This window comes from Trichomonas vaginalis, chromosome VI (genome assembly GCF_026262505.1).
Source record: "Trichomonas vaginalis G3 chromosome VI, whole genome shotgun sequence".
Lineage (NCBI taxonomy): Eukaryota > Parabasalia > Trichomonadida > Trichomonadidae > Trichomonas > Trichomonas vaginalis.
Genome location: NC_067208.1, coordinates 5,246,257 through 5,266,240, shown reverse-complemented (window position 1 = coordinate 5,266,240; position 19,984 = coordinate 5,246,257). Strand labels below are relative to the sequence as shown.

Below are 19,984 nucleotides of genomic sequence, written 5' to 3'. Positions count from 1 at the left end.
ACTTAGTTCAAACAGTAACATGGGCAAACTATGAATGGTTCGCTTTAAGAAACTCAGTACAACCACAAGCTAGAGAACAAACAGACCAGTATGCAACTATTGAGAAAATAAGAAGACTTGACCCTAACGTTCCAGGAGTTTATGTTAACCTTTCTGGTTCAGATGGAAATGCTGTCACTAAAGTAAAACTGAAACTTAGAGTTCCTTTGTCATCTTTCCTCATCTTCAGGTTTTTAAGATACTTGCCAAACTGGGCAGGAAAAATTTCTATTGAACTTACTCCAAGCAAAAATAACTTAGTCATTGCACCAACGCAAGACCCATTCACTCTTACAGACGTAAAGGGAGCAAATCAAACGTCATTCGCCGAATTTTGCAAAGACAAAGTTGACTTAGACTTTGGTTTCTCAAACCTCAACACTGAAGTAAAGTATTATTTCAATGCTGCTGGAACTGCTTGGGACCCAGTTAGGTTTACATGCGAACAGTTTGAATGCAAGAGAATAGAAAGCAGACTTGCAGTCTATATGTTGGACCCAGATATTTCAAATGCTTTAGCTGCCAAATATATTGCAGTTCCACTTATGTTCCCTATACACCAAATATCTGTCAAAGACTTTGCAGGTGAAGTTGGAAACCAAAATCCAGGAACCGCAGGTGCAAGAACAGATATTGCTTTAACAACTGCAATGAAACACGCAGATACTATGTTTGTACTGTTCAGACGAACTATAAATGACTATTCTTGTTTCTACAACCCTGGTATTAAATATCATATAAACATAGATGGCAAATATTATCCAAGAGAAGAATATTCTACAGTTGAGGATATGAGGTCATACAACTTGACATTAGATGCTATGAACTTTAACAACAACTTCACAACAACCATTAACCCTGAAATGCAAAGTTCTATTATGCCATATGTGAAAGTATGGACCCATACAGGAAGTCAAAAAACTCAATATACAAATGGAGACCGTTCAAACTTTTGGCTTGGCATTCCATTTGCTGACTCAGAAGACTTTATGGGTGGTATTTCAACTGTTGGTACTGTACAAATACAATATACTGGTGACAGAGACGGTCCATATGAACTGAGAGCAAAGAAGTTTACAAAACCAATAGCACTTTTCACGGAAGATGCTCTTTTGAAGATTCGTTCGATGAAACCTGCTGGGGCTCCTCAGATTGGCATAACGACAGCTTCCATCGAGCAGATTTTGGCAGCAGGTCAGTAAGTTGTTCTTGAACTGACTTCTCTCCGTCAAATATTGACAGTACGCCAGTTTTGACATAAAATTGTATTATAAACTTACCTTTAGAAATATCTGTAAGTTTTGAAGTTATATTTTTGTCTGCTTCAAGAACTTTCACCATTTCAGTTATACCAACTTTCTTTGCTTTATGAAAATATTTTGGTTCAGCAAAGACTGCTATTCTATAACATTTTCCATTGTTTGTGTAAAGAACTATTCTGTCAATGTATTTGTATTGTTTGTGTGTGTAAACTTTGTTTTGCTTCAATTCGAAGAGATACTCAAATACATCCATCTTTTTATTCTAAGTAAAATGTCATTTCCGAAAAATAGAAGCGTAAGTGTTTCAAAAGGTTTAATGGCAGTGGCAGATGTGAAGTTAAATTCACCAACTCAAACAAACAGTCAAAGTGTTATTGTCAATGTCAAAGAAAGAGATGTTGAAGTGGGGAAACCATACGAAGACGAAGATGGTATAACAATAGTTCCTGTAAAAGAACAACCAACATACCCTGAAGTTAGCAGAGACTTAAGTTCTGTTGCAGATATTCGAAACGACTACCAACAACTGAAAGACAAACTTCAAACTCAGGAGAAGATTTGTCAAGCTTTAGGTATAATGTTAAACTTGGTCGAACACAACCCTGTAAAAGTGAACTCATATGTCATTGCACCTCATGAAGTTTTGAAAGAACTATTGAAACTTTTGACAGAGGCAGACGATATAAACATCAAAGAAATAGAACCCGACGTTAGTTGCTGTGGTGTTTCATATAATGTCATTGACAAGATATACGTTATGAAAGGAGGTGAAACGTTGAACTTAAAATATAGTTTCCCAGACGTTATAAAAATATTTGACGACCACAACATTTCATTAAAATTTATTTGCTAAGTAAATGGCAGAAGACATAGTGGTTTATACTATTACGACTAAAAACCCTGAGTCATATAATTCTATAACAACAAACTTACAAAGTCCTCAAGGACGATATTGTAAACTAACTTTAAACACAATGACGACTAAAGCCTGTTTTGCTCTTTTGACACCAAGAAGATTTTATTGTTGTGAATGGTAAAAAATACTCCTTTGAAGATACTTACTCAGATATACCACCAACAGGTTTTGTTGACTTATTTAATACTTTAAGGACGAGTGTAACATGTGCTGCAACTAGAGCAGGTTTCATTATGTTTGGATGTCCGACTGAGTTTACTATAAACAATATGAGCTATAATACAAAACTTATATCTGGTTTTTACTACCAACAGTTTCCTATAACAGGAAAAGGTGTCATACAAGGAATGTCTGTTCCATTGACTTTAAGCACACCTATTTTATATATTGTTTCAAACTTAGGTTCAAAGTGCTATTCGAATGTCGACAGAAACTACTATGACCAAAAGATACTTATGCGTATAAACAACACTTTCTCTGCTGGTTTGCCTATTGTTCATTCGAATGCAGAGTTTTCAGCTTTAGTAAACTCAAACACTTTAGCAAACATAAACTTAACCTTAGTTGACGCAAACTTTGTTCCTGTAAAACTTTTATGTCCTATGTATTTGTCAATGACGGCAGAAAGTTTCGAATTGGAAGATGCAACTGGTGAAAGTATTGTATTACAAGAACAACTTCAACAACAAATAGCTCAAGAACAACAAATGCAACAAATAGCTCAAGAACAACAAATGCAACAAATAGCTCAAGAATAAAAAAAAATATTTTTTTTATTTTTATAAAAATGTACAGAATAGATGTTTCAGATTTTTATGACTTCCAAGCATTCAGAAATATGTGTCCATTTAGAGACTATAACAAAGCAGTCGAGAATTTGAAACGTTTAGTCATTTATGTCGACTCTGCCCCAGAATGTTATGTCATGAAAGAATGGGATGTAGTCTTTAACAAACCAAGAGCGACAATAGTTTCAGAACAAGAATGTAAACAGAAACTTAAGAAAATAAAAGTCGTACAAGTTGGCATGAAGATGTTAGATGCTTGGGATATCTTATTGTCAAAGTTAGAAGATTTTTCAGTTCGAGGTATAAAGTTCTATACACCTTCTCCAAACTTCTATTCTATCTTCACTGGATATAAATACGAACAAGTAGAATGGAAAGAAAATGTTATAGAAGCTTGGTTAGACCATGTCAAAGAAATTATATGCAATGGAAACGAAAGAGTCTATGAGTATATCTTATGTTGGTTTGCAAACATCTTACAACATCCAAGTGCTAAAAATGAAACTGCTCTCATTATAATTGGAAAACAAGGAACAGGTAAGAACACATTCTTTACAGATATTTATGCAAACTGTTAGAGGGCTATTCGAACCCTAATATGACAAACTTAGAAAACATCTGCGGTAAATTTAACTCTTCAATAGAGAATATGAAACTTATAGTATGTAACGAACTTCAAAGTATAGATACAACAAAAGTTTTGAACTCAGATGCTTTGAAGAGTCTTATAACAGACAAAGTTGGAGTTGTTGAAAGAAAATATAAAGACCAAAGAGTTTGTGAAAATGTTGCAAACTTCGTTATGGTTTCAAACAATGCTGTTCCGATGAAGTTAGAAAGTTCTGACAGAAGATATGTAGTTGTCAGAACGTCAGAAGCTCATATGCAAGATACAGAATATTTTGACGACTTAGCAGAAACTTTGACATCTGACTTTTACAACCACTTGTTCTCATATTTTATGACATTAGATATTTCTAAGTTCAATCCAAGACAAATTCCACATACCGAAGAGAGACAAACATTGTTAGAAGCAAACAAGAGTGTATATGAACTGTTCATAGATGAAACTGACTTTAGTGTTTAGATGAAAGGTCATTGTACGATTCGTATAAACAATATTGTCAAGAGTATGGTTATATGACAGCGTCTAAACGAACATTCTTGGCAATGTCAAAAGTCTTTTAGACGTACAGAATGGTGTATATACAAAGAAAATTTTTTCTGAGTAAATTTTAAAAAAAAAATATTTTTTTATCCGATAGAAAAGATGACAAAATTCATCTCAGTAAACAAGTACATGTCAGGACTTAAAGAAGAACTAGACCCATTCACATATTTGAATGTTTACTTCTACCATTTTGAAAGTCTTCATTCAGCAAAGTTTGGAACATCGAACCAGTTAAGTTTGCTATTGTGACTAAAAATGGTGCGAAATTTGAAGACTTAGACATAGAAGGTTTGTTAGCAGTCAAAGAAAGTTTTGACAGAAGGTTCTCAAACCTTAAAGAAGGCAAAGCATACAAACTTGTTATACCTTATGAACCAAAGAAAGCAGACGACTATGAATATTATGAGTCTAAAGTTGTAGAAGTTCAAGGTAAATTGGGTAAAAAGATTTTAGAGTCTAAGCCAGTGTTTGCTCCTAAAGAGGAAGAGAACATTGACATTGACCCAGAAATGTTCTAAAAATAAAATTTTATTTTTACATGTCAAATTTCTTCTTCTCTGGCTCTGGTTCAGGTTCTTTCTTCTCTTCTTCTACTTTCTTTTCTTTCTTTTCTCTCTTCTTCTTTTCTGGTGGAGTTATGTCAAACTTCTCAGAACCATATTTTGTAAAAGTTCTTTGTCCTTTAATAGCTCTTCTATTCTGTTTTCTATTTCATCTTCAAGAACAGTGCATGTGTCTTCTTTGCATTCTAAGAAGTTTTGTTGGACTTCATCTCTCCAAGAGGCGTCATCTCTGTCAACAAGTCTGTCATTGACAATTTTAAGACTTCTCTGCTTAATGTTTTATGGTTCTTGTCATATTCCCAGAAACAGAACTTTAGAACAAATTCACCTTTCTTGTTTACACTATGTAAGATTTTATGGTCGACAGATGTTTTGCTGTCGAAAAGCTTGTCTCGAATATAGATAGCGAAATCGCTAGACATTTTCTAAAAGATAAAAATTTTAATTTTTCTAAAATATGTTAGAAAAAAGTTGTGCTGACATTGACAAGAAATTTGAGAATGTTTTAAATAAGAACAAGAGGAAGTTGGAAAATGCTCAGATAAAACCCATACATGACAAGTTCTTATTTGCTCAGAATGGTATAACAGGTCTAATTGCACCACCTGGGTCGGGTAAGACTTTCACTTATCTTAAAATGGCTGCACAACAACAAGAACTAGATGAGAAGAACCCATTCTATGAGTTAGTTGTCATTTGTAGTACTTCTGGTCAATTTGACCAAACCGTCAATTCGTTCAAAGATATTATAAAAAAGTCTAAGTTAGTATGTATAAAAGACTCTGAGTTGTTAGATTGGATAAAGAAGTACCAAAGAAGGGTTTTGAAGTACAATGCTATAAATGAGTATATAAATTCGAAGTTTAAAGACCCAAATGAGGAAATGCAGAGAATATTAGAGAAGAAACACTTCAGAAACAAACAGAAAGAGATAGAATACATTTCGAAGAAATTGCAATCTTACGATTGGAAGACATACCCTCATAGGTGTCTTCTTATCTTAGATGACTTTGCTTCTCATCCTTTGTTAAAGAATAGAGAACAAGACATGTGTCGAATTCTCAAGAAGCTCAGACACTTTAACATCTCTGTTGTCATTTGTGTACAGACAGCAAAGAGTTTAAGTAAGGATGTAAAGAGAATACTTACTGACATTGTACTTTTCCCCGGATTGTCCGAAGACGATTTCATGGAACTTATGAAAGAGTCCATGGCAGGTAAGTTTGACAGACATGAACTATGGGAGAAGTACAAAGTCATACAAGACCCTCATACTTCTTTCAGAATTCATATCTACGCAAACAAAGTTCAAATTGTAAAAAGTCAAGCGTAAAAAATGTAAGTGTTTAGTCTTAGTCTGTTGTGGTTCTGCAGCTTTCGGTTCTTCTGGCTTTGGAATGGACTCGGTTGGTGGTACGTCGGACATTCGTTTGTGTCCTGTCGGAAGGAAGAACTTTTCCTGTTGGAAGGAAAAACTTTTCCAGTTGTCGGGAAATTTTTTTCCAGTTGTCGGGAAATTTTTTTCCTGTCTGAAGGAAAAATTTTTTTCTGTCGTTCGACCAAAAAGTTCTCAATTTTCGAAAATTTGAATGGTTTACGGACGAACAACAGGAAATTTTTTTCCAGTTGTCAGGAAATTTTTTTCCAGTTGTCAGGAAATTTTTTTCCAGTTGTCGGGAAATTTTTTTCCAGTTGGAAGGAAGAACTTGGAATGTCGGAAGGAAGAACTTGGAATGTCGGAAGGAAGGACTTGGAATGCCAGAAGGATTTGACAAGACAATTTACCTTATAGAGCTACCTGAGCCATCTGAAGTCAAGACCAAAAATAAATGGTTCATTTACTCTACTTGTTTGAAGTTGTCAAAATACTCTGTTATTTTTTCTTTCAGTAGCGGCAAATCTTCTTTGAAGGTAAGTATTGTACAACCTTTAATATCATAGTGTGTTTGAGGTAAAGTATCTTGAACTATTTGTTTCACATCTTCATTTGGGGTCATTGAAATCGGTAAGTTTCGCGATAGAACCAATTTCTGTCAGATTGTAATTATCTTAGCAAGGTCGTAAAAGCTTTTGTTGTTTCTTCTGACTAAATGCAACCCATATCTCTGTCTTCTTCATTTTCCATCTCTTCAGTATAAATCATATACTTATAGTTCTTTTTCCTTTCCTTTTGGTACCGAACGTGGTATTCTTTTGAAGGCTTTTGTCTTTTGCTTCAATGACTTCATCTTTTGCTTCAAGCTTGTTCTCTAGCTCTTCACGTTCTTGTCTATGAATTTCATCTAACATCATGAAAATATAACAAGCGTAACGAGGTGAAGCCCACATTGCAACAGCATTTACAAGAAGTCTATGAATATAATATCCTCTCAAACCGTTTGGCAATTTTTCACGATTTTCGTACGGAATCTCGACCCTCGGTTTTCCGAGGGTCGCAAACATATGAGGAAATTCTTCTAAAAGTTCTTTTGTCTGCTGGTTTTCAAACCAATGATATGCTTGCTTTGTAGAACGAAGAGCATTCAAAATACTTTGCATTTGGTACATATCGTCTTTGACCGAACGAATGAGACGTAACTGTTTGTTAAACTGAACCCACTCGTATTCTTCATTTATGGCTTCATGAACGATAGCAGTTGTTGTGTTCTCTGTTGTTGTCATATCTGTCCTTATATTCCGGATAAAAAAAATATTTTATAAAAAACTAACGTTATTTTCTGACTTTCACAAAAGACCAAAAATAAACGCTTTACATGTATTTTTCAGCAACTTCGTCAAATAATTTTATAGCTTTATCTATCTCATCTACTTCAAACGTTTCTTTACCTTTCGTGGGAGCACCATACATTTTCTCAAACTTTTCAAGTAGTTCTGTTTCTGCAGCTCTCATATCGTTAACGAACACAACCTTGACTCTATTGACTGTACTGTCATATCTTTGAGTTATATTATATGTTCTTCCTATCTTATATCTCTTTGTATTGAAGTCCTCGGTTTCTGAACGATGTAAAAGTAAGCCTTCACTGCAACGTTCCGTATCGAATGAACCATGTGTTATGAAGTTATATCCAACAACTGGGTCTAACCATAACAAAACTATTGGTATAAGACTTTTGTCTATAAGATATGCTCTTGTTCCATAGAATGCTACTGATATCATAAGCTCAGGATTTCTTGTCAAAATTTTCTGAGTAGAAGCAGTTCTAACCCAGTCGTGGGATGTTTTCTTTCCAGATAGTGTTAGAATGTCTGACAAAGAATATTTGTTGTATTTCTTTGAGTATCTTACGTTTAAATCACCAATTCGAACCACTTTGGTGTCATTGTCTATCTTTCTAACTGTTTCAAACTCAATGTTTAACATTTTCTGTTTCTTACATACAAGATAAAAAATATTTTTTTAAAAAAACTAACGTTATTTTTTTATTTTGTATCTTAAGGAAATTCATGAAATTTGGTCATTTTTTTCACGATTTTCGTATGGAATCTCTATCCTCGGTTTTCCGAGGGTAGCAAACATATGAGGAAATTCATGAAATTTGGTCATTTTTTTACGATTTTCGTACGGAATCTCTATCCTCGGTTTTCCGAGGGAAGCAAACATATGAGGAAATTCATGAAATTTGGTCATTTTTTCACGAAAATTCATAGAGTTTTATGCAACCCCGAAAAAAGTCGGTCTAGAGAAATTTCACAATTTTCATGTATAAAAGATATGATTTCAGGGATTTTTTTGACGAAGTGCAAAAGTTCTCTTCGTAAAAAAATAACAGTTATATAATGAAATTTGGTCATTTTTTCAGCAAAAATATATTTTAGGGTAGATGGTTTTCATGAGTTTTAGGCGACCAGGTTTTTTTCCCTACTCGCAATTTTTTACGATTTTCATGTATAAAAGATATGATTTCAGGGATTTTTTTTACGAAGTGCAAAAGTTCTCTTCGTAAAAAAATAACAGTTATATAATGAAATTTGGTCATTTTTTCACGATTTCAGGGATTTTTTTTACGAAGTGTAAAAGTTCTCTTCGTAAAAAAATAACAGTTATATAATGAAATTTGGTCATTTTTTCAGCAAAAATATATTTTAGGCGACCAGGTCCCTCGGTCCCTCGGTCCCTCGGTCAACTAACATCTTTTTGAAAATGGTGACAACATGACATTTTGACAACAACACAGGAAATAGACTTCTTCGTATATGTTTTGTCATGACTTCTTCGTCAATGAGCGTAAATCAGACAAAAATATATTTTAGGTGAAGAGGTGCGATCTCACCTCCTTTTTCACCTGTTTTTTCACCTCTTGAATTTTGTATAAAAGATATGATTTCAGGGATTTTTTTACGAAGTGTCAAAGTTCTCTTCGTCAAAAATAACAGTTATATAATGAAATTTGGTCATTTTACTCAGCAAAAATATATTTTAGGTGAAGAGGTGCGATCTCACCTCCTTTTTCACCTCTTTTCTCACCTGTTTTTTTCACAAGCGTTTTACATGAATTGTACGATGTATATTTGAAATTCTAAACAGTTTTGTAGCTTCTATTTCTTCTGTCAGTATGTCAAAAGTTTTCACAATATTGAATGTATCTTTATATTTCTTCTTGACATCTGAAAGAAGGAAATCGTCAGCTGTTGGATAGTTTTTGTTTAGAAATGTCAACATGTCCATTTTATCTTCTGCTGGCTTTTCTGCTTCTTTCTTTAAGTCTGCATAGTCGTTTCTCATTCTTTCTATCTCTTTGACGGAGTAGTTATATTTCCTCATTGCTGCTTTACATTTTGAACATTGTGGGTTCATTTTTGCGTTATATTCTGAAACCTTACCTGCTAAAACAACTATAGCGTCAATGGTTTTCTTTAACTCAAAAGTTGCGGGTTTTATTTGTTCGTTCCATACCTTACCTCTTCTATCTTTATCTCTTATCTGCCATACACATTCAGCAACTAACGAAACAAAGTTGTCGTAGGTCTTAAACTCCTCCGATTTATATATGTCAGAGATGTTCTTATATACCATATCGCAGTCTTTGTCCATGACTTTATGGTTGCAATGAAATCCTAGAAACTCATAGTTTACCTTACGAATGAACTTCTTTATTTCTACTGAGTCAGTTGGTTTCACTTCTATTTCATCGAATTCAGGAATAGTGAGCTTTTGTTGTTGTATTTCAGGAAGTTTAGGTAGATGGTCAATAATATCCTGCATTTCATAAAGATATTCTTCATTTGTTTCATCTTTTGCAGTGCAATCTAAATCTCCTTGGAGAAGTTCCTGCTTTATCTTCTGGATTTCTGTTTCGAAAGTATATGAAGAAGGAATGAAGCTTTTCATCTCTACTAACATTGAAGTTGGGTTCATGACTAACGAGTTTGGTGCTGTTGTTGCTAACATGTTCTTACAATAAAAATAAAAAATATTTTTTTTAAAAAAAACTAACTTTATTTTTTATTTCGGGAAAATTCATGAGTTTTGGTTGAAAAATACGGTGGAGCCAAAAGTGGCTCGACCTCAAAACAAGCATTTTTGTGAAGAATATACCAACCGCCGGAATTCCGGCGGTTGCTTTTTATACAAAATTCAACGGGTGAAAGAATACGATGAAGTCATGACAAAACATTTACGAAGAAGTCTTGACAAAACATTTACGAAGAAGAAGTTTTGACAAAACATATACGAAGAAGTCATGAAAATTCAAGAGGTGAAAAAACAGGTGAAAAAGGAGGTGAGATCGCACCTCTTCACCTAAACTTTATTTTTGGGTCCTTTACGCTCATTACGATGAAACCTTGACAAAACATATACGATGAAACCTTGACAAAACATATACGATGAAACCTTGACAAAAACATATACGAAGAAGTCTTGACAAAACATTTACGAAGAAGTCATGACAAAACATTTACGAAGAAGAAGTTTATTTCCTGGACTGTTGTCAAAATGTCATGTTGTCACACTTTTTCAGAGAAGTTAAAATGACCGAGGGACCGAGGGACCTGGTGACACCTTCAGTTCTTCAAAACATATACGATGAAGTCTTGACAAAACAAGCATTTTGTGAAGAATATACCAACCGCCGGAATTCCGGCGGTTGCTTTTTATACAAAATTCAACGGGTGACAAAACATTTACGAAGAAGTCTTGACAAAACATATACGAAGAAGTTTATTTCCTGTGTTGTTGTCTAAATGTCATGTTGTCACACTTTTTCAGAGAAGTTCGTTTAACCGAGGGACCGAGGGACCGAGGGACCTGGTTCCACCTAAAAACCATCTACCCTAAAATATATTTTTGCCGAATTCAATAAAAATAAATGGTTCATTTACTCACAATATTTTTTTACAAAACGACCCCAAACTTTTAACTTCTTTTCTGCAGCTTCAAATGCTATCTTAGCGAGTTCATATTCTCTAAATTCTCTCTTTAAATCTTCTTGTTCCCATTGGTCTAGTTCGTATGGAGAATCTTTATAACCATAACACATCTCATGTTCATGTTCTATTTGTTTTTCGCACATTTTTCTAACTTCTTGTTCGAACAAAGGTTTAGCATTCTCTACTGTATCTTCAAGTTCTTCTTCATCTAATTTCTCATGAACTTTCTTGTCTATGGAGTCCATAATTTTTCCAACTGCTATACAATATTTTGGAGAAGCCCACATTGCTATATAGTTTACAAGTCTTGGGTCTACATACGTTCCTCTAACCTGTTTGATTTCATCAGGAATTCCTGCATGAATTTTGTATAAAAACCAACCGCCGGAATTCCGGCGGTTGCTATATTCTTCACAAAATGCCTTATAATACTCTTCCCAGGACTTATTTTCCAACAACTTTCTAAAGTCTTTCCTAAACTGCTGACACATATTTGTTACATTTATATAACCATCCTTGTCTCTACGTAAGACTTCAATACCGTTGTAAGTGCCTTTTGTGAATGTTTCGCCATTAGATTTGTTCGTGAACGTTTTTGCTTCGACTGTCATTTCAGTTCTTACAATAAAAATAAAAAATATTTTTGGGTGGTACGTCGGACATTGTCTTGAAACAGTATAAGACTAGTTCTGAGATCTCACCTCTTCACCTAAAATATATTTTTGGTTCATTTACACTCGTTACGATGAAGAAGTCTTGACATTTTCCCGACTGTTGTCAAAATGTCATGTTGTCACCATTTTCAAAAAGATGTTAGTTGACCGAGGGACCGAGGGACCGAGGGACCCCCTCAGTAAACATCTCATTTTAACTCACTTTTTTTCTATCTTAAGGAAATTCATGAAAATTCAACGGGTGAAAAAACAGGTGAAAAAGGAGGTGAGATCTCACCACTTCACCTAAACTTTATTTTTCAATACTTTTTCAGCACTTTTCCGTAGTTATATATGAAAGACAATTCGAGATAAAAGTCATAGTACAATGGTATTATATGCTGCACACCATTTGTTGTGAACCAAACTTGAAAGTCAGAGAAACTGTTACTAGGTGGTTCGTAGAATTTAGAAGCAAAGTCATAAAAGTCCTTACCAATACATAGAAAACTATTGTTGCTTGAACTGAAACTTGCATGACACATAACATTTTGAGGGTCAAACACGTTTCTATAAACTGTCAAATCTGCTGGTGGAAGTATAAATTTAAATGGACCATCTGGTGGTAATGGTTCGTTCTGGTTTAGTAACCGAAGAAATTGTGTCCAAGAACGTTTGTCTACTCCCCAATATAAAAACTCTGTATCTCTTGGAGGGTTAATTTCAATCTTTTGAAATGAAACGGTGGAGTTCATCTTGTCATATTCTAGTTTCAGATAGTATGTTCCATTTAGTAAAGAGTCGTATTTTTCTTGAAATTCCCAATAGTATTTGTTCATTTGAGTTTGAAAGTCATTTAGAGTTTTTTCAAGACTTTCGTCTGAACGAACTGTAAAGATTCTCATTTCATCAAATTTGTCTATAAGACCATCAGAACCTTTATACTGCCCATGAAAATATACTGCGAACATAAATGCGTTAGTTCTATTTGAAAACAAAACTCTTCTAAATCCTATTGCCTTTGCATCTGAAGGACTTTGAAGCCAACGAATTGGATAGTCAAACCTGTATGAACGGGATGAAATTTCTTCATCTGAAATAGTCCTACCAGCATTTGTAAAGATATAGTCTAATGGTTTTGTATCTGCTACTTTTGTTCTTTGTTTTTCAACCTGAAGCATTTAATATATGTAAAAATATATGGTTTAAAAAACGTTTTTACTTCATGCAATTTTTTATTTCTCATCTAACAAACATGTTGTCTGACTGCTTGAGGGTTAGGTTGGTACCATTCGAACTTGACACTTGCAATTCCTTCAATTGCATTCAAAATGTCTGAGTCGGAGTCAACCATTTGTTCTCTCTTTGTAGTCTTGAAAGCGTCAAGAAGTTTTGCGGCTGTTTGTTCATTGCCATGTGCATAGTAAATGTGACCATCCAAATCTGTTATGGTTAATCTGAGATTGTGTCCTTTCTTATTTCCGTCTTGAATTGCAGCAAGTACTCCCATGAAGCCTTCTTTGTTCTTTCCTTCGTCAAAGTTTACTGTAAAGGTTCGACCGGATGTAATTTGACTTCTAACTTCACGGTACTTCTCATATGCATATCTTGTTCTTTCCATGGGAGCATGTGTGTCTTCACCTTTTCCTTTTTTCCTTCTCAAAGGATGCAATTGTTCGTCATGTTTCCAATAGAATCTGGCAAAGCCGTCGTGTCCTTCAACTTGAGGTTCACTAACATCGAAAGGCATGTCCATAAGACGTTCTTCTTCTAACCTCTCTAGTCTGTTTGGATAATTTGCACGTGCTGTTTCCAAATCCATTTCGTAGCGAAGACCAGACAATTTGTCATAGACTTTTATGGGTCTTCCCTTCCTATATTTAAACTTCTTCGAAACTCTCCAACCATATCTTTGCAACTCTGCTTTTATTCTAGCAGATTTTCTATCCATTCTATATGGGGGCATTTTTATAAAAATAAAAAAATATTTTTTTTCTCTTTACTTTACATAACCGCCTGCTGCCATAAGTCTTTGACGCCAACCCATACCAGCTAATGAAGGTTGACTTGGTTTAGTTTGGAAACTAAACTTTGGTTTTGGTTTATCTTCAGTTTTTGGTTTCTCTTCTTCTATCTGTTTTTCGTCACTTTTCGGTTCCTCTGACTTTACCTCACTTGCAGGAACAGTTGTGTCGTCAACATCTTCATAAATATCATATGCCATTTGTTTTTGTTTTCCTTTCAACTTTTTGTGTTTGTTGTAAAGTTTAGAATATTTCGACTCTAAGTCAATGAGATGTTCTATAATGAACTGTTGGTCAGTGAAGTAAACTTTTCCATCTGTTGTCTCGAAAGCTCCTTCAGACTTCAATATTTTATTTGTGAGAGTCTGTTTCTTTTTTGAGATACTTGCCGTTCCATTTTTATGAAAAGTGACTTTATAGTTAGGGTTTGTATTTCCAGACCTGGCACTTTCTATTATTGAATTTTTCTCTTCATCTGTAAGTTCTTTGACAGGTTTTGACAATGGTTCTGAACTTTTTGTTTGTGGTGTCAAATCTACCGTTTCAACTTCTTCGGTCATTTCATCTCAGTAAAAATTTTAGTTTGGTTTGTTTTCAACTGGTTGTTGTTGTTTTTTAAGTCGGTCTAAAACTTCCTGAGGTATAGGAAGAACTTGACAAACACGTTGTGTAACTGCTGGAAGCCGACAAATCCATCTTGAACCCATTTGTCTCAATGCTGTATTGTTCATTTCATCTCAGTAAAAAACTTTACATTCCCCACGTTTGAGGCGGTTGAGGTTGGTTATTGTTTACCCATTGTTGTGCATGGTTATATCCTCTGTTAAAGAATCTTTCACCTTGGTCCATATAGTGTCCTGCTTGGTTATAGTAGTCATTTGCTTTGTTATAATAGTTTCCTGCTTGTCTTCCTACATTGTCCATCCATCCTTGAACTTTTCCTCTTGTTTCAGGATTTGGAATAAGATTTGTTGCATCTCGTGCTACCTCCCAACCTTTCTGTACAGTTTGTATAATAGGTTGTGCTTTCTCTTTAAGTATACCTAATGTACTCAAAATCTTCCTTCCAACTCCAAATACACCTCTGGCTATTGTTCCCACTGCGGGTAAAAATCTGGATGCAACTCCTGCTAACGCGCCAAATAAACCCATTTCTTATGGGTTAAAAAATGACGAATCCAAACAAGGACCCCTATGTTTCTAAAGCAACAAAGAAAGCACTCATGGTAAAAATCTTTAGTTCAACACCAAATGCTTGGTTTATGGATATCTTGGAAAACATTCCGAGGTATAGAGAAGATGGACCACCATACTGGCTAATATTTGTCGGTCAAAACACAAGATACTGTGAAGCCATACCATTACAGTCCAAAAATATTTTAGATATCTTAGCAGCTTTGACAATATTTGTTGACAAATACCATCCAACAAAACTGACATCTGACTGTGAAAGTTCTTTCAAATCAGATGATGTAAAAAACTATCTGCGTTCAAAAAATGTAAACCAATATTTCATTGTCGACCAAAACCATTCTGCTCTTGGTGTCATTGACGGTTGTATAAAAATGTTAAGAGACTTAAACCAACCACAAGGTGGTGAAGCAAATGAAATGTCATATGACGACAAGTATAGACACTTCTCCCAGGCAAAGATGAGACAAGTTTTAAATATTTACAATAGCCGTAAACAAAAAGGTTTGGGAAACCACTCCCCCGAAGAAATGAAAAACAACCCTGACTTAGAGAAAGACTATATATTTAATAATTTAGTCAAAAGAGACAAACAAGAAAGAATGCCGGGCTTCAAACTTCAGAAAGGTGACAAAGTAAAAATAGAAATACCTAAACGCGACCCATATGAAAATACTATTGACTATGACAACAATGGGAACCCGACAGGTACTCACATTCGTGTTCGTAAAAATAGAAGAAAGTATACAAGAGAATATTATGAAGTTTTAGGCAAACATGGCAAAATGTACACACTGCAAGCAGAAGATAAAACTACTATTGTCAGACCTCGTTTCAAACTTGTCAAAGTTCAAGGTGGTATACTTTCAAAGACAGTTCCTAACAAATATAAGACAACTCCTGACGAATATGCTAAAGAAGTTGAAAATGACGACTAAGCAATTCTATACCATGCGTAAACTGTCATGTAAGGTGGCATGTAGTCTTTACTTTGTCCCGTTGTTTGCGTATATCCTGAAACGAAATGTGTATGGTTTCCTTCTCCCTGAGTGTCATCCCAGTAACAATTTATAGCAAACTTAACGTCGTCTTTAACATCATATCCTTTACCTTTTGTCATTCCTGACCAATCCCAATATCTATGCTTATGCCAACCTGCTTGAGATGTACTTAAATCTATGTAGTGACTGTGCGCAGGTAAGTTTTCACCTGAAATCGTTTTACTTCCACCTGTTTCCTTTGAAGAGTTTGCACAATACAAAAACCTGTCGACTATTTGTTCCCATGCACCAACACCAAACATTACTTGAGGACCTTGCTTCCATAGATGTATAAATAGAACCTACTGGGTTCATTAAATCAAACATATGAGATATTATAGGATTGTCTCTTTTGAACTTAAAATATAGTGCAACTATTTCAGGTTTCTTCTGGTTTGTGTCAGAATATTTTTTATAATATAATCTTATGTTTTCAGGGTAGGTAAAATCTTGACTATAATATTTATTTCTGTCATCTTCATAATAGTATACTATTCTCGTTTTTCTATTGCATTATATCTTTTATATCTATAAAAATCTAAATATAATGTTAGCTTTTGTTCATCTACATGTGGTGTTCTGTTGTCATCTCCATAGTCATAATAGTATGGTGCTGGAGCTGGGTCAGGCAATGTCATATCTGTCATTTCATAAACTCGGAAATATTTCTTTTGTTCGTCTCCATATAAGTTTAAGTAGCAGTTGTTGTCTAATGGAACTTTAACTTGTGTACCATCGTTCTTTTTATAGCTTACATACATTTCATTGTTATTTTCGGAATGAGTTTATACCGTATACCATTTTTTAAGGAATGTACAAACTGCCATCTAAAATATTTGTTTTCTTCATTGAAAGAAAAGTCACCAACAATAGTTTCAATATTTTTTGTTCCAACTAAACTTTGGTATATTTCATTGACATATGTTTTATCTGCTTTATTTTCAAGGCTAACGTTTAAGTCTGTTATTTCAGAAGATGTATGTGTATGTCCAACGTCACTTTTACTGTTTAAGGTTTCTTGTAAGTTTGCAATATTTGCAATGGTATGTGTATGTCCAACGTCACTTTTACTGTTTAAGGTTTCTTGTAAGTTTGCAATATTTGCAATGGTATGTGTATGTCCAACGTCACTTTTACTGTTTAAGGTTTCTTGTAAGTTTGCAATATTTGCAATGGTATGTGTATGTCCAACGGCACTTTTCCTGTTTAAGGTTTCTTGTAAGTTTGCAATATTTGCAATGGTATGTGTATGAGTCTTTTTAGAATATTCGTTTTCAGCTCTTGTCACTTCACTTGACATTTTATTGTCAACATATGTTTTGTCTGCTAGTTCAGGATGAGTATGTTCTTTTGTTGCATAAGCTTTGTTAGCTCTTTCTTCTTCTTTTGCTATTGCATCGTCTACATATTCTTTGTCAGCTTTGTTGCCAACATCTGCTTTCAAAAGAAGTTCAGATATAGGTTTCTCGTTTAAAGTTCCTTTTGTTGGATTTATACAAACAGTATGGTTCTTATTGTCTTGAAACAGAAACTCATCTGTCATTGGGTTTAAAGTCAGTTTTAAGTTTCCTTCTTTCAATGACTCAGATATCTTAGAATAGTTTGAAAAGTTTTTGTGTTCTTATTTAGAGCTTGTATAATGAGTTGTCGGTTGTGTTGTATTTCTCTCATAGACGCTGTTTCATTTGACATTTTTATTCTAGATAAAATATGCTTTCAATAGAAAAAGAAAATTCAAGAGTTGCTACAACTAAACCATTAGATGAACTTTTTACGAATGTCGGTCAAAAGTTTGAGACAGAGACCGTAAAGCATGAAGGCTATCGTTTTGACTACCCGTTAAGATGGTTAAGAGACCCATCTGTCACAAAAGCTATTGGCTTTCGTAGAATGAAGTTCATTTCAGAAGCCATACATGGTTTCCCATTTACAGTCGGTTTTGAAGTTCGATACTATAACAAAGAAAAACGTACGTATGAGAAATTTGAACAGGGAAAACTTTTACAAGTGAATTTGCTTGTAAACTTAGAAACAACTCTTCAAGCTTTTCAAGAAAAAATAAACGACATCTATATCGAATATGCAAACCAGTATAACATTGACGAGGGAGAGTACCATCTCGATATTATATATGACAGGAAAAATGCAACTGTTAAAATCAATAGAATAGAAGACCTTGGAGAAAACGTTTATATTTCTACAAAATATAACAACTTGGCATGGTATAGATTTCTGAGGATGTTAAATCAGCCTGCAGAATATCCAGTACACCCAGACTTTTATGAAGTCGAAAACCCTAATGGAACATATGAAAATGTTTTCGACTCAGATGCTATTATCGTTCATGCTTCATTTTCTGGTGCGCAAAACTCTTTTTTATGCTTGGCAAATGACTTTTACGAAAAACCTACAAAGTTATACGAACCACCAAGTGGAAGTATTTCAGACTTTCAAGTATGGTTTACAACAGATGGAAGAAAGAGAATAGTTCCATTATACCATGCGTTTTACTTAGAACTTAGTTTCATATACAACTACTATCGAACGGTAAAAATATAACTTTTTAATACGGTTGAGGTGTTGGATTTGGTTGCCAACTAGACTGTGGTGCAGGTTCAGGCTGTTGTATAACAGGAGCTTGTTCTTCTGGTTCAGGGTCTTTAGGTATAATACCAACAAACTGACCTACTCTTTTACCAATATTTTTGACTCCGTTCCAAATTCCTCTTCCTACGGTTTTTATTCCATTCCATATACCTCTTCCAACATTTCGAAAGAAGTTTCCAATACTACTGAAGAAACCCATTTTACTATATGTAAAAATCTAATGTCCACCTAGTCTCTTACGTTTCCTGTTGAGTTCCATAGCATTCTTTAACTGGAGCTCATACATTCTGTTTCTCCTCTGGTAGAAAACATATTCTGGGTCAACTCCTGTGTTCGCGTCATCTGCATAAAGTTGTTTATATCCCACTTCAGGGTTTGTATAAAACTCTTTCCATCTCATATTTGCATACCATGGTGGCAAACCTAACGCAGCGTCATTTGACATGGCAGTTTGCATTTGTACATCTGTTGGCACTTGACCATAGTTTGCCATTGCAGTTTGTATTCTAACTTCATTTGGAATATTCTCTGGGTTTGGTTGTCCAGGTTGCTGTGCATTTGCTAAGTTCTGTGCGTCCATTTAATATTAGATAAAAATATCTCTTACGAGTACATATACTGGACATTTGCAGGCATTGGTTCATCTTCATATTCTCTATATCTTTCTGCCACGTCAAATAAATAAATGACACAATGGAAAAAACCTAAAACAAGTAGTCCTATTTCAAACCACATTTACTTACTAGTAAAATTTCTTTGTTATGACACTTTCTCCGGTTTATAGGACCTCTCTCATATTCTATCTTGTCATATCTAAACTCATAGGCATGTATGTCCTCTAACCATCTCATAACGGTTTCCAAACCACTTTTATCGGATGTAAAGTAAAAGCATGGATGGTTATGTAAAACGTCTAAAGTTTCTAAAGAGTCTCTCAAAGTCCAGTCTACTTGGTATTGAAAATCCCATGTGTTATAGAACGGCGGGTCCACTATAAAGAAAACATTTTCCTTGTCTTTATATTTTTCATACAACTCTGTCCAATGACATCTCACAAACTCTATACCCTCAATATATTTTTCTATGTCCCCTTTGAAAACATTTGTATAGTTAAGATATAAAACTTTTGACATAAGTGTTTCAATGTCATGAACTCTTATAGAACCACTATATAATAGTCTAGCAGATATACTATCCCAGTCTATATATTCTGCTTTTTTCAAAACCTCTCTCACAATATTTTTCTTATCTAATGGTATACGTTCCATCTTACCTATAGGTATCTTTTCTTTTAACGCTTTCAATATATTGTTTGTGTCTGGTATATGTTTGAGACGGTTCATATAGTTGTCGAAGTC

The 19,984-nt window shown here is 34.4% G+C and overlaps 15 protein-coding genes and 1 pseudogene across 16 annotated transcripts, besides 1 other annotated feature; 6 read left to right on the top strand and 10 right to left on the bottom strand.

The window, feature by feature from the left end:
- Positions 1 to 17,280: part of a mobile genetic element that runs on past the window's edge.
- Positions 528 to 1,241, top strand: TVAGG3_0809350 (protein of unknown function, DUF4106 family; the record flags this gene model as incomplete). The annotated part of the gene is made up of 1 exon (XM_051247652.1): positions 528 to 1,241. One exon carries the CDS (start codon positions 528 to 530, stop codon positions 1,239 to 1,241), a length of 714 nt encoding a protein of 237 aa, XP_051083127.1.
- On the top strand, positions 1,618 to 2,103 carry TVAGG3_0809340 (protein of unknown function, DUF4106 family; the record flags this gene model as incomplete). The annotated part of the gene is made up of 1 exon (XM_051247651.1): positions 1,618 to 2,103. A coding segment is annotated over one exon (486 nt), but the record flags the coding sequence as incomplete, so codon positions are not given.
- Positions 2,565 to 2,975, top strand: TVAGG3_0809330 (uncharacterized protein; the record flags this gene model as incomplete). The annotated part of the gene is made up of 1 exon (XM_051247650.1): positions 2,565 to 2,975. The coding sequence occupies one exon, from the start codon at positions 2,565 to 2,567 to the stop codon at positions 2,973 to 2,975; it is 411 nt and encodes a 136-aa protein (XP_051083125.1).
- On the top strand, positions 4,386 to 4,694 carry TVAGG3_0809320 (protein of unknown function, DUF4108 family; the record flags this gene model as incomplete). Its single annotated transcript, XM_051247649.1, has 1 exon — positions 4,386 to 4,694. A coding segment is annotated over one exon (309 nt), but the record flags the coding sequence as incomplete, so codon positions are not given.
- On the bottom strand, positions 4,711 to 5,161 carry TVAGG3_0809310 (annotated as a pseudogene). Its single transcript has one exon. A coding segment is annotated over exon 1 (451 nt).
- Positions 5,623 to 6,072, top strand: TVAGG3_0809300 (protein of unknown function, DUF4106 family; the record flags this gene model as incomplete). The annotated part of the gene is made up of 1 exon (XM_051247648.1): positions 5,623 to 6,072. The coding sequence occupies one exon, from the start codon at positions 5,623 to 5,625 to the stop codon at positions 6,070 to 6,072; it is 450 nt and encodes a 149-aa protein (XP_051083123.1).
- TVAGG3_0809290 (organellar and viral DNA polymerase type B) lies at positions 9,217 to 9,537 on the bottom strand (the record flags this gene model as incomplete). The annotated part of the gene is made up of 1 exon (XM_051247647.1): positions 9,217 to 9,537. One exon carries the CDS (start codon positions 9,535 to 9,537, stop codon positions 9,217 to 9,219), a length of 321 nt encoding a protein of 106 aa, XP_051083122.1.
- TVAGG3_0809280 (organellar and viral DNA polymerase type B) lies at positions 9,575 to 10,131 on the bottom strand (the record flags this gene model as incomplete). The annotated part of the gene is made up of 1 exon (XM_051247646.1): positions 9,575 to 10,131. A coding segment is annotated over one exon (557 nt), but the record flags the coding sequence as incomplete, so codon positions are not given.
- Positions 11,060 to 11,722, bottom strand: TVAGG3_0809270 (uncharacterized protein; the record flags this gene model as incomplete). Its single annotated transcript, XM_051247645.1, has 1 exon — positions 11,060 to 11,722. The coding sequence occupies one exon, from the start codon at positions 11,720 to 11,722 to the stop codon at positions 11,060 to 11,062; it is 663 nt and encodes a 220-aa protein (XP_051083120.1).
- Positions 12,085 to 12,945, bottom strand: TVAGG3_0809260 (uncharacterized protein; the record flags this gene model as incomplete). Its single annotated transcript, XM_051247644.1, has 1 exon — positions 12,085 to 12,945. The coding sequence occupies one exon, from the start codon at positions 12,943 to 12,945 to the stop codon at positions 12,085 to 12,087; it is 861 nt and encodes a 286-aa protein (XP_051083119.1).
- On the bottom strand, positions 13,011 to 13,715 carry TVAGG3_0809250 (uncharacterized protein; the record flags this gene model as incomplete). The annotated part of the gene is made up of 1 exon (XM_051247643.1): positions 13,011 to 13,715. The coding sequence occupies one exon, from the start codon at positions 13,713 to 13,715 to the stop codon at positions 13,011 to 13,013; it is 705 nt and encodes a 234-aa protein (XP_051083118.1).
- Positions 13,764 to 14,348, bottom strand: TVAGG3_0809240 (phage tail repeat-like family; the record flags this gene model as incomplete). Its single annotated transcript, XM_051247642.1, has 1 exon — positions 13,764 to 14,348. One exon carries the CDS (start codon positions 14,346 to 14,348, stop codon positions 13,764 to 13,766), a length of 585 nt encoding a protein of 194 aa, XP_051083117.1.
- Positions 14,367 to 14,519, bottom strand: TVAGG3_0809230 (uncharacterized protein; the record flags this gene model as incomplete). The annotated part of the gene is made up of 1 exon (XM_051247641.1): positions 14,367 to 14,519. One exon carries the CDS (start codon positions 14,517 to 14,519, stop codon positions 14,367 to 14,369), a length of 153 nt encoding a protein of 50 aa, XP_051083116.1.
- A 449-nt stretch (positions 17,281 to 17,729) lies between the features above and the next one.
- Positions 17,730 to 18,578, top strand: TVAGG3_0809210 (uncharacterized protein; the record flags this gene model as incomplete). Its single annotated transcript, XM_001310620.1, has 1 exon — positions 17,730 to 18,578. The coding sequence occupies one exon, from the start codon at positions 17,730 to 17,732 to the stop codon at positions 18,576 to 18,578; it is 849 nt and encodes a 282-aa protein (XP_001310621.1).
- A 4-nt stretch (positions 18,579 to 18,582) lies between these two features.
- TVAGG3_0809200 (serine threonine-protein phosphatase family) lies at positions 18,583 to 18,825 on the bottom strand (the record flags this gene model as incomplete). Its single annotated transcript, XM_001310621.1, has 1 exon — positions 18,583 to 18,825. The coding sequence occupies one exon, from the start codon at positions 18,823 to 18,825 to the stop codon at positions 18,583 to 18,585; it is 243 nt and encodes an 80-aa protein (XP_001310622.1).
- Positions 18,826 to 18,843: 18 nt separating this feature from the next.
- TVAGG3_0809190 (uncharacterized protein) lies at positions 18,844 to 19,206 on the bottom strand (the record flags this gene model as incomplete). Its single annotated transcript, XM_001310622.1, has 1 exon — positions 18,844 to 19,206. One exon carries the CDS (start codon positions 19,204 to 19,206, stop codon positions 18,844 to 18,846), a length of 363 nt encoding a protein of 120 aa, XP_001310623.1.
- Between the last annotated feature and the right edge of the window lie 778 nt (positions 19,207 to 19,984).